The 17,143-nt window shown below is 37.4% G+C and overlaps 1 protein-coding gene across 3 annotated transcripts in view; it reads right to left on the minus strand.

Annotated features, from left to right (window-relative positions):
- Positions 1-17,143, minus strand: part of LOC6032047 (platelet binding protein GspB) — a 121,812-nt gene that overhangs the window by 41,134 nt on the left and 63,535 nt on the right. For all 3 annotated transcript variants that reach the window (XM_038249360.1, XM_038249361.1, XM_038249359.1), the window contains one exon: positions 7,114-7,516. In XM_038249360.1, the coding sequence (XP_038105288.1) occupies positions 7,114-7,214 (101 nt within the window). In that variant the 5' untranslated portion in view covers positions 7,215-7,516. The remainder of the gene's footprint in view (positions 1-7,113; positions 7,517-17,143) is intronic.

The raw sequence follows: 17,143 nt of genomic DNA on the forward strand, positions 1-17,143 counted from the left end.
GATGGAAAAATATCTCTCGTAACTTTATGAAACACGCAATTTGATGGTAATGCACTAAAAACAGGGCTTCAATTTATTAAAATTGATACCACTTTTTGCACGATGCACTCAGTTTTAAACCTGCTTGACTAAATACAATTGAAAAAATCTTTTGATCCTTCTAGGTGTGTATTAAAGGGGAAAATCATCCATCACGTTTGCTGAACAGTTGTCGAGCAGCCACAAATCACGACCACGGTCAAGGTTGCAACCCATTGAACATGAAAAAGTGACTTCCTGGCGGCTCCTAATGGTCTAAACCACTCCTTCTAGCGTACTGGGAAAATCGTAAAAACGCTTGTATGGTTCGAGTTGGTGGTCGACATGAAAAAGAAATTGGTGAAATTTTACATTTCATGTAATTCAGAAATTTGTGAGAAATTTTTTGTTGAAGCTTAAGGTGCATAATATGAATTTTTCCTCAAAAACATTTTCTCAACAGAATCTGCAATCGATAAAGCTAAAATGTTTTGAGACTGCCACCAGTTGATGCCTCGGTACTGCATGTCCCCACCCCCCACTCGAGGACTCAGAATTTATTTCCTGCAATAACTCAACCAAGAAAAAAAGGCTCAACACTCGTAAACTTGTGCCGGCTGAACAATTACCGGAACTATTGATTTATTTACGTGTGTGCGCGCGCCAGCACTGGAAAGCAATTTAATTTCCTGAATACGAAATTTGTTTTTTCCGCCGGGCTTCCGGGGGATTACGCAAATAAACCCCCTTCTAAACTCTCGCTAAACTAATCCGACGTGTGTGTGTGTGTGTGTGTGTTTGCAGCTTTCTAGCTGGAAGTCAATTAGAACTGACTGCGGACCGCTCTTCAGGCGCGCGCGTGGTGATTTGTTTAATGGTTTAATTAAATCCTGAACGGTCGTGCGTTTGCCACCATGAGAGTTTCTGCCAAAGAGGGTGGGGGCGGTAATTGCTAAAATCAATTGGACGTCATTGTTCCGGCATCACACGGTCCATAGAGCTCGTGTAGAACAAGCTTCATTCCTGGAAGCCGTCAAGCGTTTCATAACTATTTCATCGAATGAACCCCGATGAAAAATGGATAACTGTACCTGACACGTGCCGGATTGGAATGAATCAAAATGAGCATGTGGAAACGATTAAATTGGGAGATTCGTTTTATTTATTTATTTATTTATTTATTTATTTATTTATTTATTTATTTATTTATTTATTTATTTATTTATTTATTTATTTATTTATTTATTTATTTATTTATTTATTTATTTATTTATTTATTTATTTATTTATTTATTTATTTATTTATTTATTTATTTATTTATTTATTTATTTATTTATTTATTTATTTATTTATTTATTTATTTATTTATTTATTTATTTATTTATTTATTTATTTATTTATTTATTTATTTATTTATTTATTTATTTATTTATTTATTTATTTATTTATTTATTTATTTATTTATTTATTTATTTATTTATTTATTTATTTATTTATTTATTTATTTATTTATTTATTTATTTATTTATTTATTTATTTATTTATTTATTTATTTATTTATTTATTTATTTATTTATTTATTTATTTATTTATTTATTTATTTATTTATTTATTTATTTATTTATTTATTTATTTATTTATTTATTTATTTATTTATTTATTTATTTATTTATTTATTTATTTATTTATTTATTTATTTATTTATTTATTTATTTATTTATTTATTTATTTATTTATTTATTTATTTATTTATTTATTTATTTATTTATTTATTTATTTATTTATTTATTTATTTATTTATTTATTTATTTAAGCATCGTCAACTGAATTCTTATCAAATCTATGATGATAATATAGAAAAGACTTGCCCTTCATTGCTCGTCCAAATTTTGTCGTGCCCAACATTCCAGATGGAAATCGTAAATCAAGGTGCGATACTCCAGCCGACATTTTTCCCATTGCATCCAGCAGCACCTGGTGGACCGATGATAGACTACTGGCTGCTGCAACACGGCGCCGTTGACGGATGATAGACTCCGCAGGACGACTCCGGTTTGTAGGGCTTTGATTGCAATCAGCTGCGTAATTGAATTTCAACTGAATCGTTACGACCGAAAAAAAGGTCGAGATGTAATGCGAGTTGCGAATCAATCACCGGTCGTCTCCACGGCAATGTGAGAAATGGAGGCGCGTGGTAGTTCAGAGCTCGCCTTAAAGTTCGTCGCTATCACCCAGGACGGAAATAGTTCACATATTTTAGTCTGCCGGAGATAAAGCCCCCTTTTCCAAGAACCACATGCGACATTCTAAAGGAAATATTGAAGGCCTCGCAGCAACAAAATCTCAATACATATTGCTGTGGCCCCGAAACACCTTTCACGACGTGGTATCCTGCCTGGCAAGCCGGTCTATTTGGAGCGCTTTCAGGCCAAGTTGAACGGAGATATTCGCTGAAATATTTCAACGCCCCCAGGGCCAATTAAAATCGATAACTGCCACATGAATAGGCACTGGCAGCAGCAACATCAGCAGAAGAAGCACAGAGGAGCCAAGCCAGAACAGAAACTATCCCCCTATCCCCAGTGTATCGTTCCTGCCAGGAGAAACCTCCGAGTAATGGATCGCCGGGGGCCTCACTCGGCGCTGACGTTGAACGAGGTGGCTGGGTTGGTGAGTGTGCGAGTCTCGCTGAATCAGTGTGTCATGTGAAATTTCTTTACAAATGCCTTTTTATGTAACCGTATACGTATGGAAATGCGGGTCGCCGCACACAATCGAACCGCCAGAAGGACAGTAACGGGAACGCCAAACAGGTGGGCAGGAGGGGGGAAGTGAGTGGAAAGCGTGCGGAGAATTCTGCCCATTCATAAACTATCACCCCACAGCTATAGAATCAGCTGCTTGTAAAGCTGAGAAATATTTTGTTAAAGACAGCCATGAGAGGGGGAAAAATTCATTTATCAAAAGTTTTATTGTTATCAGCGTCGCCGCACCCACCCCCTTTCAAAGCTTTCGATGCAACAGTGTTCTCCGTCTTGTTGTACTTTCTAGCTCTCTGAAAAGGGAAAATGGGTGGTTCGTAGTCGTCGTCGTCGTCGTCGTCCCCTGATGAGATTCTTTTCTTCTGGCCGGCCTTTATGAGATTTTGCTCGTGAAAAATGAAGCAGTGTAGCAGATTAAACAGCTCTCCATACACCACCATCTGGACGGTGGAGGTTCGGGGAGCCAGAGCGCCAGTTGACTGCACTTTGTCATACTAACAAATTGCAAGTTTTAGGGGGGAAAGAGGCTAGATGGCATACAAGGACTTGGCTGGTATATCGCTTAAGGCTGGAAACTATGCATGAATGAAACTTTTTTGGTAAACATGATTATGGAAAATCCACAGTCCAGTTTATGTGTCTTGAGTTAATAAAAATTGTATGGTAATTTCAAACATAAATATGAAATTGACTAGCATTTGATACTGAGTACCCCAATACAATATGTTTTAAATAAATTTATTTTTCCATATTTGTGCTTTAAATTACAAATCTGCTTACATCTTCCCAAATTTCACAAACCAACAAACTTTCTGAAAATAAATAAAACCAGTTTTCAAAAGCTCGTAAAAACCACCAAAATCATACCAAACAAAACATCTTTTAAGTTGGAACAGTAATACAGCAAATCCATTTGAAAAGAGCCTAAACCGAATAAAAAGTTCTCCGATCGGGCTAAAATAATTAGACTCGTATTATTTGTTTGGCGATAAAGGTGACCTACATCGTGCTAGCGTGGTTCGAAAAATTGCAATTTTCGTCAGTTATTGCACAAACCAAATTTTAAAAAAAAATCATACCTCCGCGTCATTTCATCCGATTGATTAGTTTGGCTATTTGAGGAAAACAGCACGCTAGTCAAAAATCTAGCTCAACATTTGAAAAAGTCGTATTTTTTTCGCTAGAGCTGCGATAACTTCAAAATTTCAGCGTTGACCTATACATGTTTTGGTACAAAAAGTTGCGTCTTTCAATGACGAAAATTTGGATACCCAAACATGTATAGGTCATCGCTGAAATTTTTATGTTATCGAAATTTGAGTGAAAAAATTGTTTTTTTGCCGACTTCGTCATTTTCCCTTTCTGTGCGCGTGGCGCGTCGAAAAACTCAGTTTTTATATTCAAAAAATCATATTTCCGAGTACCGTTCGACATAGCCAACTTTTTTTCAAATGTTATGTGATTTTTCCGAGGAATCCGATAAAAATATTTTCAGGCATAGTCTCTTTGGTCCAGACAAGGTCAAAACGCCATTTTATGTTTTCATACGATTTTTTCAAATGTTAAGCTAGAAAGCTTTGGAAACTTCTTACTATTTTTCTAAAATATCCAAACTAATCACCTTTCTTTTGCGTGTAAGACAGCTAAAATAGGTTGAAATGGAGCGGAGTTATGATTTTAAAAAAAAAAATGTGGTTTTTGCTAAACAATACGAAAATTGCCATTTTTGTGACCACTCGCAAGGTGTAGGTCACCCTAATGGCCAGACAAAAAAAAATACGGGCCTAATTATATTCGCCAAGGTACCCCCAAAAATTTGAGCCCGATCGGAGAACTTTTTTTAAGGCTCTTTTCAAATGGAATTGCTGAATACCTCTAGAGCACACTCTGGTCGTATGAATTTTTTTAAAATCAAACCACTTTTCTAATAAAAAGAAAAACTTTTTCGAAATTTAAAATACATAACCAAAAACAAAGCAAAACTTGGTAATTAGTAAGACTTCCAACTGTTCGGGTTATTCCTCAACCTAAGTATTTTCGACCCTCTGCGCGGATTTTCTGCCAGCCGGATTTTTGTACGGTTTTTTTTTCGTAAGATTCGGAATTTGATGACGACATTTATATTTTTTAAATTTAAAACTTTTTTCTATAAATTGTGATGACTTTTTCCTTATGCTAAAGCACATTTATTGCATTGTTGGTTGAATTCAGATGGGATATTTGAATAGTTTCCGAGTTTGAATCTGATAAAAGTTGGAATTTAACTGTTATTTTCAATATCTTATAAAACAAATTTCCTAAGACCGAGCCACGAAGCCCAGAGGTCCCGGCTCGAACCAAGACAACTGGTGATCTTTTCCCTTCTGGATTCGATTGCTTAGTAAAGGAAAGGTCACAAACTGGACCTTATCAAGACACCTTAGGAAGACAACCTATGGAATGTTAACATTAAGTTGATTAATAAACTGTCAATGAATCCGCTTTGTAAATGCCGGCCCCGATACTCTTCCCCTGTTCCCCTCAGGAAAAGGGACGAAGGTTCACATGGTTCACACTCAGTGCAATATTGTTCCGGAAAGACAATTTGTCATTTCGTAAACTTAGTTTAACAGAATATTGAAGGGGCATAAAGATTTGAGTCGGCAAATAGCAGTTCATTTTGAGAATGATTTTAAAGCGTGCAAGTCATAATCTGATATCGAAATGTTATTTTTTGCAATTCCGTCGTGAAACTACTTACTTTTCCTATCATTTTTGAACGACGAAATAGCCTACTTTTCTGTACCAAAAATAACAGAATCGAATAGCAACACATTTCAAAATAAATGCTGAAAAGTTCTACTTTTCAGTACTCAAATGGGTGCTGAAAAGTTGAACTTTTCAGCACTTGTTTCGAAAAGTAACACTTTTCAACATTTTTTTTGATTTAAACGATTTATTGACAAAATACATGAAAATTTGACATAAAATTTCACTCAGTGTGTGTTTCTTGGAATTGCAAAAAATGTTGTATGGAACTCGTTGCAAAACTTGATTTTTTCAGCACTCTTCGTATTTATCCAACTCGGTGAACCTCGTTGGGTAAATGTACGACTCGTGCTGAAAAAATCCTCTTTTTGCAACTTGTTGCATAAACTACTATTGTAAGTTTCATAAGTACCGTAAACTGGGGTGACTTTGATAGCCCGGGGTGACTTTGATAGGTTTTTCAAATGCCCGTCAAATTAATATCTAAACATTTTTGAGAATTTTGAATATGCAAACATTAAGGGATAGCTTATTATTGCACATATATGCAAAAATAAGACTGTTACATTAGATGTATCAAAATTAGTGGCCAAATCAAATTTCTATCAATGTCACCCCGGGCTATCAAAGTCACCCCAGTTTACGGTAATTGTTATACTAAGGAGTCAAATCTAAATGACTAAGTGTACGGATTTTTGCTCAGCAAGAGTTGATAACCTTAATTATGAGATATTTCATAATTCTCACCCTTCTATTTTTATACATTAAGGAACTTTTCGAGAAATTTCAATAATATATATTTAAAGGTTGATTTTTGAGAAGTCATTTTTGGCCCAAAACGTACCTCAACTTTTGACAGCTGCCATACTGACAGGATTTGTTGTAGAGACGTGATTTTATCAGCAAAGTTTTCTTAATACATCCAATTCACTACCAAAAAGCAAAATTAAGTTTCGACGAGAAAGAATCCCGAGAAATTACGTATTACGAAATTAGTATGTCTAGATGCGGTGTTGAGTTGTAGATGGCAAAACTATTTAAGAATACTAATAGACTCATAAATAACCATTCCTGTCAAAAAAAAAACTTAGAAAATCCCAAATCTCAATTGACCAAAACCGCCTTCTATCAACTTTTGCGTCTATTGTTGGAGCAACAAGCTAAACGAGCAAAAAAAAACCTTCACTCTAAACCCCTCTCCCAGCAAAATGCCAAGTGGCCAAGTTTCGCAACACGCGTGGCTGATAAGAAAAATATTTACAGCCGTTTTCCACACTTTCCCGGCGGGATTTTTTTTTTCTTCTCCCTCGCACACAAAAACCAGGCCCAGGATTGCTCAGCACAATCGAGAAACATGTAAATGGAATTATAATAGCACTTGTTCAGACGTGTATATCTCTGCACGAGGACCGCCCTCCCCGCCATCCAACAAGGACGGTTTATCCGACCTCACGAAACGGTGAGCGAAAAACTCCACCAAAACCCACAAAAGTACGGAGTGATTGGAAAAGTATCGATTTTGGAGGAAGGGCCGACCGGCTCGACCACGTGTTTGTCTGTGTGTTGAATAGCATAAGGACTCACCACTGCGTGATGAAATCCGGATTAATCGAGTAGATAGGTGTCGTACGATTGACGTAATCGGTAGCGTTGTAGTCTCCGCCGTCATAGCCGTCGGTGTCCATGGTGGTGACGAGGGCGGCGGTGTCAGAGGCGGTCGGTGATGCGGTCTGCCGAGTCCTACCCACGGCCACCCGGAATCCGTTGATCTGCTGTGTATCAGTGCTGATGTTGCCCAGTGGCTGTTGGAGTCCCGGTCGGATACATTGATCGCTGATTTACTTGCTGAGCCTTTAGCGATCAGAGATCTTAAGCCGTAAACTGCTGATGCGGCGTTGAACAAACATTGCTGGACTTGGCCAATAATGTGTCACCTGTTAAGATCCATGATTTTGGGTTGTTCTTCTTAGTGGGTTCAAAATAGAATCTGAAAAAGATGAAAAAGAAAAAATGTTGTATGATTTCATATTAAAGTATTGATCATATTTCATAATTTTCTCATCATGGAGCAGTTTCCTAACACAAATTACCCCTATTGCTTTTGTCACCCATCCCCCCTTTCCACTCACAACACTTCATCTAAAGAGAACATTATTATTTTGTAATCAGGAAGTTGTTTCCGATGGAAACTCATTACAATTAGGCCCATGCCCTCTTACCCATTTAGCACACATTGCATCGTCTAGCTGAAGCCAGGATAAATTATTTTCACATTTTTGCGCTTAATGAGTTCCTTCCTGCTTGCACTAGGCTCTAACACAAACTAGTGTGCGTGTGTATGTGCGCAAATTGGTATTGTCGTTGCGAAAATGTCGGCGAGAAATTTGTCATTCTATAGGCCCAGGCCGTCAACGCACAACTTTGCGAATAATTAATGCTGAAATGTAAATTATAATACCCCGGAAAATTGAATTAAGACTGGAAAATGCGCTACGCTGCATCCAAACAAATACATCAGCGGCGAGCTGAGGACAAGTTAGGCTGGTTCACCGGGTTTAACCCCCATTAATACCATTGGTTCACGGAACCACCCTAACCCTGCTCACGTTCGCCCTCTAACCGTTCAATCTCGGCTAGTGATGCACGGGGAAGGTATGTTTCTCCCTGGGGAATGCAAAAGTTTGCGCTCAACTGCCAACGCGTTTGGAAGAACAGCTCCGAGCACGATGACGTCGAGCGCCATTTCCAGCGGAAGTGTGCCAGCGGCGGCAATGGACATGCACTCACGGTTCTCACCTGAACAGCGTTGTATGTTGCCACAATGAGTTTGCAGGGAAGTTTACGTGCAGGTTAAAAAATTGTAGAAATTGATCACTAAACTGATAAAAACCACCAAATTGAACAATCATAAATTAATCTTCTCTAAAAGAAGCTAATTGATAAAACATTTTTAACTGTGTTTCTCAAACGGAATGGGACAATTCTGGAATTTCCTCTCACGAGAGAACGAGGCAGAGCAGGTGGAAACAATCCAATTAGTTTCACACATATTAAATTTAGTGAAAATTCTACATGCTTAACGATACGACACTCTGGTGCATACCTCCGAGAGCATATGTGCGAAGTGCATCGGATTGATTCTGCACGGATGTTTGCAGGAATCTGTGAACGACGAACTTTTTTGAAAGACGTCATTCCAAAAATAAACCGATAGGTCTTTGTGAAAATTTATAGAAAACAAATTAATATTCATTGAAAATTTAGCTGACCATATATAAAAAAAAAAACGCTGACGAAAAACTGAGGTCGGTTAAAACAAAACAAACGTCATCTGCGTCATTCAGCATCCAAAACTGGCCATATTGTCCGCAATTTAATTACCGGCCTTCATCGTTGTTGCTCTGCCGAGGGGACGCAAATATACGCACAATAATTCCGATGAAAATTGTAAACATTTCATACCTGACTGCGCAAATTTTACTGTCCGAAGGAAGTAATTTGTTGATTGTGTCTTTTTGCTTTATTAAAAAGGTATCCTGTGTATAGACATGCAAAAAAAAGGATCAAACATGAATAACACAAATCGACATTTAAGAAGTTGATGTCGGTAAACGCTTTAGCTTGGCATAGGATTCTAATTAGATTCCGTTTCAGAATTCAAATTTAACTGGCTGGGAAGGTATGATAGATTCGGGCTTTTTGAACACGTTCCAATCGACACAATCAATTATTAAGTGAATTTTCAGCGAAAAAAAAATTATAAATTTTGAGTATTAATGCAATGGTAAACATGCGTACCCCTTTTTCTATCAGTAAATAAAGGGTTATCAAGGTTGCTTAACTCTCTACAGCTCCTTTTTTTTTCAGGAATTCAGTGTTCAGGCAGTCATTTTTAGTAACATTTGTTCACTTCACTTCTCTTGTTTTTCTTTTTTTCATTTTTAGGCTTTTAATTTGCATTTATCTTGTTTAGTTCATGTGTGTTTTTTATAGTTCTAAACTTAACATTTTCTAATATTTCAAGATTGATTGGAAAAATTATTTTTTTGCAATTCCGTCGTGAAACTACTTACTTTTCCTGTCATTCTTGAACGACGAAATAGCCTACTTTTCTGTACCAAAATTACCAGAATCGAATAGCAACACTTTTCAAAATAAATGCTGAAAAGTTCTACTTTTCAGCACTGAAATGGGTGCTGAAAAGTTGAACTTTTCAGCACTTTTTTGGAAAGTAGTACTTTTTAACTTTTTTTTTGTATTTAAACGATTAATTGACAAAATACATGAAAATTTGCCTTAAAATTTCACTTAGTGGGTGTTTTCGGAATTGCAAAAAATGTTGTATGGAACTCGTTGCAAAACTTGATTTTTTCAGCACTCGTCGTATTTATCCAACTCGGTGAACCTCGTTGGATAAATGTACGACTCGTGTTGAAAAAATCCTCTTTTTGCAACTTGTTGCATAAACTACTATTTTGCAATTCCGTCGTGAAACTACTTACTTTTCCTGTCATTCTTGAACGACGAAATAGCCTACTTTTCTGTACCAAAAATAACAGAATCGAATAGCAACACTTTTCAAAATAAATGCTGAAAAGTTCTACTTTTCAGCACTCAAATGGGTGCTGAAAAGTTGAACTTTTCAGCACTTGTTTCGAAAAGTAACACTTTTCAACATTTTTTTTTATTTATACGATTTATTTACAAAAAACATGAAAATTTGACATAAACTTTCACCCAGTGTGTGTTTTTTGGATTTGCAAAAAATTTTGTATGGAACTCGTGCAAAACTTGATTTTTTCAGCACTCTTCGTATTTATCCAACTCGGTGAACCTCGTTGGATAAATGTACGACTCGTGCTGAAAAACTCCTCTTTTTGCAACTTGTTGCATAAACTACTATTGCAATTCCGCTGTAAAACTGACAACTTTTCCTTTCCTTCTGGAGAAACGAAACGGCCTACTTTTCCCTACCAAAAATAACAGAAAGGAAAATTAATACCTTCCAATACCAGTGCTGAAAAGTTCTATTTTTCAGCACTGAAATGGGTGCTGAAAAGTTGAACTTTTCAGCACTATTATCGAAAAGTAACATTCTTAAATATTTTTTTTTTGTTTTGAACGGTGAATTTACTAAACACATGAATGTTTGACATAAAATTCCATTCAAGAAGAGTTTTTCGGAATTGCAAAAAATGTTGTAAGCAACTCGTTGCAAAACTTGATTTTTTCAGCACTCGTCGTATTTATCCAACTCGGTGAACCTCGTTGGATAAATGTACGACTCGTGCTGAAAAAATCTTCTTTTTGCAACTTGTTGTATAAACTACTATTTTAGATTTTTTTTAGATCGAAGCCGCCCACCTTGCGGGTTTGGGTTGTAGAGAGTTAAGATTAAGAACTAGAAACAATAAAGATAATGATGTTGAAAGTTTAAAATTTTATGGTTAAAAATTGTAACTTTACCTCAATTTATCAACTGTTTAAATATATATGGGTAATTCTCCGTCAAGTCATACATTAGTTACCCCGACTCATCCTCGATGTTCGTAGAACTTTGCTCCAAGGGGTAATTTTGGTCCCTAATCACTCATCCGAGGTCCAGTTTTTATTATTTCGTGACGACCGATTCCCTTTTCTGGATTTTTACAGACACGTTTTTTTTTATTAATTTCTAACTCGAACGAGTGGTAAGATATAAAATTGGTATCAGAGGGAGTTTTGTGTAAAATTGCAAGTTTATCTTCAAAAATAGAAAAATGGTTTTAAAATCGCTGCCATTTCCCCGTCAACTGTCAAAAGCTTAAGGACATGTCATTTTTAGAAATTTTATGTAGTTCTCGAATCTGTTAAAACCTAGAGAAATGTGTTTTTCATTTGTAACAAACATTTGCATTTTAAAATTACGTGTTTTGTTTAATTTTGCACTGGTATTTTTAGAATTTCAAATTTTGATGTTTCGACATAAGGGGCTTGCATGTATTCGACACGAGTTATCAGAATCAACAAAAAAAAATGAAACGGAGAACATGTTTGACCAGTTCTTCGAAGTTTTCACCCCTAAAATTAAATCGTTTGGTTTGTATTTGTTTGGAATCGTTGAGGCTCGAACAAGCTTTGCATTTGAGGATTTAAAAAATCCTGAGCAAAAACATACAACATTTTGATACAATGCAACAGTAGTTCGGTGCGGTTGTGCTAACTTGTCGTACGTGCATTTTGGGCCAAATTGATTTAAGAACGCCATTTTGTGCATCTCACAATGCCACATCTTTTAACCTTCACAGATCCCCAAAATTCGATTTCAATCCTAAGATATTCAATGAAAACCAAAAAAGCTCCGAAAATTTTTGTCACTTTTCATATAAAAGTACCGTAAACATTTGTAATTATAACTCGGGACTCCAGAAACCAACGTCTACCAAACTTCGGGACAATGCACAGAATGGTCAGCCAAACAAAACGTGTTTGTTATTGTTTACATTGCATGCTCTCGTTTTTGTTTATTCAAGGTCAAACATTAAAACGCGTTTTTCTCGGAATGTCAAAATGGCGGTGGCGGGTGGCTTGCTGTTGCAGGCTGTGGCATAATAGCATAGTGTAACTGGAACTACATTTTATTTGCAGAGTGTCAACATTGCACAATGTTTTTATGTTTGATTATGTTTTTTTTTGTATACGAAAAGAGAAAGACAAACGATGTAAATTTATCATAAAATGCATCAGTTAACAACTAAATGGTCAAAATATGTAATCGGGAACTCATCTCTGCACAGTAGATTTTACAACATGATCACGATTTGTAAGGATTGAGATAGTTCCATAATGTTCTATTCCAAGAAATCATAGCATTTAAATCTGAAACTTGTTTAGTTTAGTACCAGCCAAAAGAAATCAAAAATATGATTGAGCAAAAAAATAATTCCATTCATGCAAACTAACCAAATCTAGCAAAACAATGCAAAAGGGCCGTTGTGGGTTTGTAAACAAAGAGTGTAACGTCATGATTCAAATTCCCGGACGCTTTGAAACCCTGACACCTCAGTACTTTTGTTAATTTGATTTGGTTAACCGCGGTGGATTTTTTTGAAATAATTCGAACTGTCAAAAATCCACCAAAGGATCTACCGGTGAGTACTTTTCTACCACAGTTTTTTGTGTGATCAATGTGGTAGATGCTTTGGTGGATTTTTGACGGACCGAATTATTTCAAGAAAATCCACCGCGGTTAACCGCAATCAAATTAACAATAGTACTCTCATCTTGTTTTATCAATTATTTGAATATAAGTTCGCATTGTAATTGTCAAAAATGGGTTATTTGATGCATTCTAACATCAACTTTCATTTAAAGTTTGTTTGAACGCTGTAGTTAATGTCAAAACAATTAAATAAAATAAAATTATAAGATTACAAAAATGCGAAACATTTCGCGTGAAATATTTCATAGGCGTCCAATGCACCGGGAAGGCAAGCAGAAATTTATGGTTTTGATTTCCTTCAATTCATGCAAATTTTTATATAAAATATCGATTGTTTTGATATTAACAGCTTATTTGAGACCTAAAGAATGCCATTCACTAACATTTCAGTCCACACTTGTGCGATTCATAAGCAAAAACGAGTGTCCGAAATTCGAAGCAAAAGTGTCCGGATTTCGAATCAGCTTTTATCAGTGTCCGGGATTCGAAGCACAACAAGTCATTTTAATTTTTAAATTCTAATGAAACATTGTAAATGATATTTCTTCATTTCCAACTTATTACATGATTTTTTGTCAGCTATAACAAAAATGATATGCTACTAAGTGTCCGGATTTCGAATCATGACGTTTTCTTGCTCAAGCAAGAGGTTGTTTTCATCTGGCCTGAAAAAGATACACTCTTTGTTTACAAACGCACAACAGTCCTTTAGCATTGTTTTGCAAGAAATCATTTAACCTAGCGGTAACGCTCTTATAACTTTATTCGTTTTTAATACCGCAAAATATTGAATATAAAAAAAATATAGACTCCAAATCCAAACATTCCCTTCACACCAACCTGGAACGAAAGGGTTTCCACGTCGGTACCGCACACTGACCGTTCCCGGCTGGACCAGTCCGAGCCCGTAGATAGCCCTTCGCTGCAGTTTGTTTTGAGGTTTCCTGCTCCATGGCTGTCACACCACTTCCATCTAGATTTTTTTTATTTCACTTTCCAGTACACTTCAGCTTGTTTGCCGACACACGTACAGCCCCACCAAACAACAAACAACTAAACATTCACACAAACACTCGAGTAGGCTTCTTACACTCTTGTGTGAGGGAGTTTGTGTGTGAAGGTGTGTGTTTTGGCATGTAAACATCGCAGGATGAGGCTGCTTTAATATTTATGGCGTCTTTTTGTTCCACTTTCGTTAGTTTTACAACGAAACTGAACGTCGTCGTCGTCGTTTCGATGGGAAAAGTGAGTGTCTAAAAATAGGTCTTCTTCTCCTCGAGTACCACCCGTCTGGTTGCCGATGGGTTGCTCTCCAGCATCCCGAGCACACCCAGCAGGGATGCATACGTGATGACGACGGTGTGATGCTGGCAAAAAGGGATTTTTTTTTTCACTATTCAAACATCGAGTGTCTTTACTGAGTGAGAATTTCTTTCGGTGTGCATCGGACAAGATGGGTGGAAAAACTTTCCCCCTCAAGTAATCATTATCACCAGAACCAAAGACTGACGACCGACCGGAGAAATGGAAGGGAACTTTTTCGGAAAAATGAAAACTTTTACAATGAGGCGGGGGACGTCGGGAGGACGAGTCTAGCTTTTCAAGGAAATTAAAAACCGAAGCGCTTTTCCTGCTTTCAATTCCGATGCCCCCATTCGGTGGTCCCCTGCAGGGGGTTGAAACGATGCTAATATTTCAGTACATGGTCGAGTTTCGCCATGACCTACCAACCTTGCTTTTGCGATGATTGTGATATTTGATGCAGGTTACAATTTTTTTTTTGCTCTCTCGTTCTTCATACTGCAATAAAGAATCAATACTTTTATCGTTCCTGGCCATTATCATCGCCGTCGACGTCATCGTCCCCGTGACATGAAAATCGGAAATTTAGGACAGCTGCCTGCATACGGATCGTTCCATCAGCCTCCCCGTTCTGAAAACAAGTCCGTTCATTACGGGATGCATCCGTGGGCATAGCTATCTCCTCAACAAGTTGCCATTCATAGTCATTGTGTGGTCCTCCCTCCGCCCGATGTGTTTGCGCTCTGTGGGTATGTTATTTCCCTTTCATTGGCAGGATAAATAAAAGTTGCAACTTTGTGTGTTGTGTTGTGCTGTGTTGAGGAAGCCCATCAACGGCGGCAGCTCGACAGCATTGTGGGGGAGATTTTTCAGTTTGACGGTATCCTGTTCACGGCGGAAGCTGCTGCTCCAGCTCTCGGTGTATCAATATGCTTTTCTCCCCTATGGAATGAAAATGGCACACTCAGGACAGGCGGGAATGTAGTTCTGATTTGTTTATTACCGCAGCCCATCTGTAACGCATGAATGATTCTATTTATTGCACCATCCTTCTGTTGCCATGTGTGTGAAGCTATTGGCACAGGTTGTTCATTCATCGTAGAATATGTTGCAGCCTACAAACTCGTAATAGATTACTGTAAACGAAGGGTAAAAGTGGGCCTGTGGGGTCAGATAAAATTTTCAGCTTTACTCTGAAAATCACGAGAACTGCGACTCTAACTCCGGTTTGTGGAAATTGAAGTTGTTGAAAATTAGCCAACCTCAACTCCAACTTCTCTGGATTTGTTGATTCCTGATTTTTTTTTCTATTTTGATTTGTACTGTTAGGGTCCTTAATGAAAATGTTCAAACATTGCTATGAATTTCTCATTTTTCTTTGTAAGCTATTTAATTTGCAGAGCTTTTCCTCCAACTCGCAACTCTAGCATAAATATAAACAAAATGATTTCCAATGATTTCAATAAAATTACATTGAACGAGTTTAATCAACCACCCCGCCATCAAGAGAACGCATTCACTCTCACCACGTGTACCAACTTTTACCAACAAACACACATCTGACAAAACAATGATGATTCGCTTGCACCCTTTTCTGCAAACTGCACAACCGGCTTCGGGAATGCAGAGGAAACTGAACTGCAGGGTGTGCGTCGGGCAGAGCTTTTCAATTCCTTCCTCCTTCGTCTGGAAAATTGTTTGAAAACGTCGTAAATGTTATGAATTTTAAAAATGTATATTTTTTTCAAATTCAGACTTTTACCCTTTTAACGATTATCTAATCAAACCTAACCTCAACAAGGGAAGCATAAGATCGAAAAGAAAAACATCATCGCATACGATGTTTGTGTGTCTGTATTGTTCTACGGGTGGTTGACAAGCTTCACATTCCTCGGTCATGGCCAATAAAAGGGTTAGGGTGAAACAAGAGTGCAGCAGCAGAGGGTGGAATGTTGACTATTTTTCTGTGCTTTCTTTGTATTCCTCCCTTGTTTTTATCAATTGAGGGATCTTTTTCACTATGAAATTTCAACATTTTGGAGTCAATTATACAAATATTATTCACTGAAGGATCTCAATAAGTGAATCCAATTTAAGATTTCTCGATGTAAATTCAATAATTTCAATATAGTTACGCTTCTGTAGTCCAGCATCTCCAATCATGAATTTCCAAAGTTCTGTCAACAAAATAACAAAGTGCCAGACGTCAAGTGTCGATTGTCATCCCCTAACAAACTCCTCGTCCCCTCCTCTATCAGCCCACCACAAATGATCTTTTCATCACTGAAACATCTTGATTTCTCACCGCCTCCAATTAACTTTCGTCTTTTATCACATTGTTCGCATCTCCTGGCCGCTGTTGTGCTGCTGATGAATCACTTCCTTCTGTTGCTGCGGAAAAGAAAAGTCATCTGATATTGGTCTAGTGACTACAAGTCGAACTTGCTATCATTTTCTTTTGCGGTAGTCAGAGTCACATGCCACAACCTTAGAATTCTGTGACAACATTTGAAAAGGACGCATTCAAAAAAAACAGTTAAACCTGCTCACACTTAATTAAAAGAGAAATAACCAGTCAAACTGAAGATTCGCCACTTTGATAAATGAGCCTAGAATTTTCCCCATCCCAAGTGGCCACCACCCACGGTGATTCGCCTGTTCCACAGAAGAAGAAGAAGCCGCAGTGAGGGTGACCGTCAACGATGCCAACGAGATAAAAATGTGTTGAAGCAGAAGTCCGGCTGTCTCGGGCTGTGATGTGATGATAACGATAATGATGACAAGTTGAAGAACTGCCCGGCACCCTGCGGATTAACTCTCGTGATGGGGCTAGAATGACTGGTTGGAGTCGGGGATTGAACGCCGAATTTCCAAGTGTCATCGCAAAAAGTGTTCAGCTCATCAATTACAAACGACGAGTGTGGATTAAATCAAATTCCATGTTTGCTCACGTGCTCATGTGTTCAAGCTAAAAGTTCCACGAAAGAAAAACTACTCAACGACCAGGATCCGGATCCAGGATGAACGACACCGCTTTCCACTTCACCGGAGACAAGGATGTTCGACGACAAAAACCATCGCAACCGCCACCGGTGAAGGGAGCAACAAAAA

The sequence above is a fragment of the Culex quinquefasciatus genome, chromosome 1, assembly GCF_015732765.1.
Source record: "Culex quinquefasciatus strain JHB chromosome 1, VPISU_Cqui_1.0_pri_paternal, whole genome shotgun sequence".
Classification (NCBI taxonomy): domain Eukaryota; kingdom Metazoa; phylum Arthropoda; class Insecta; order Diptera; family Culicidae; genus Culex; species Culex quinquefasciatus.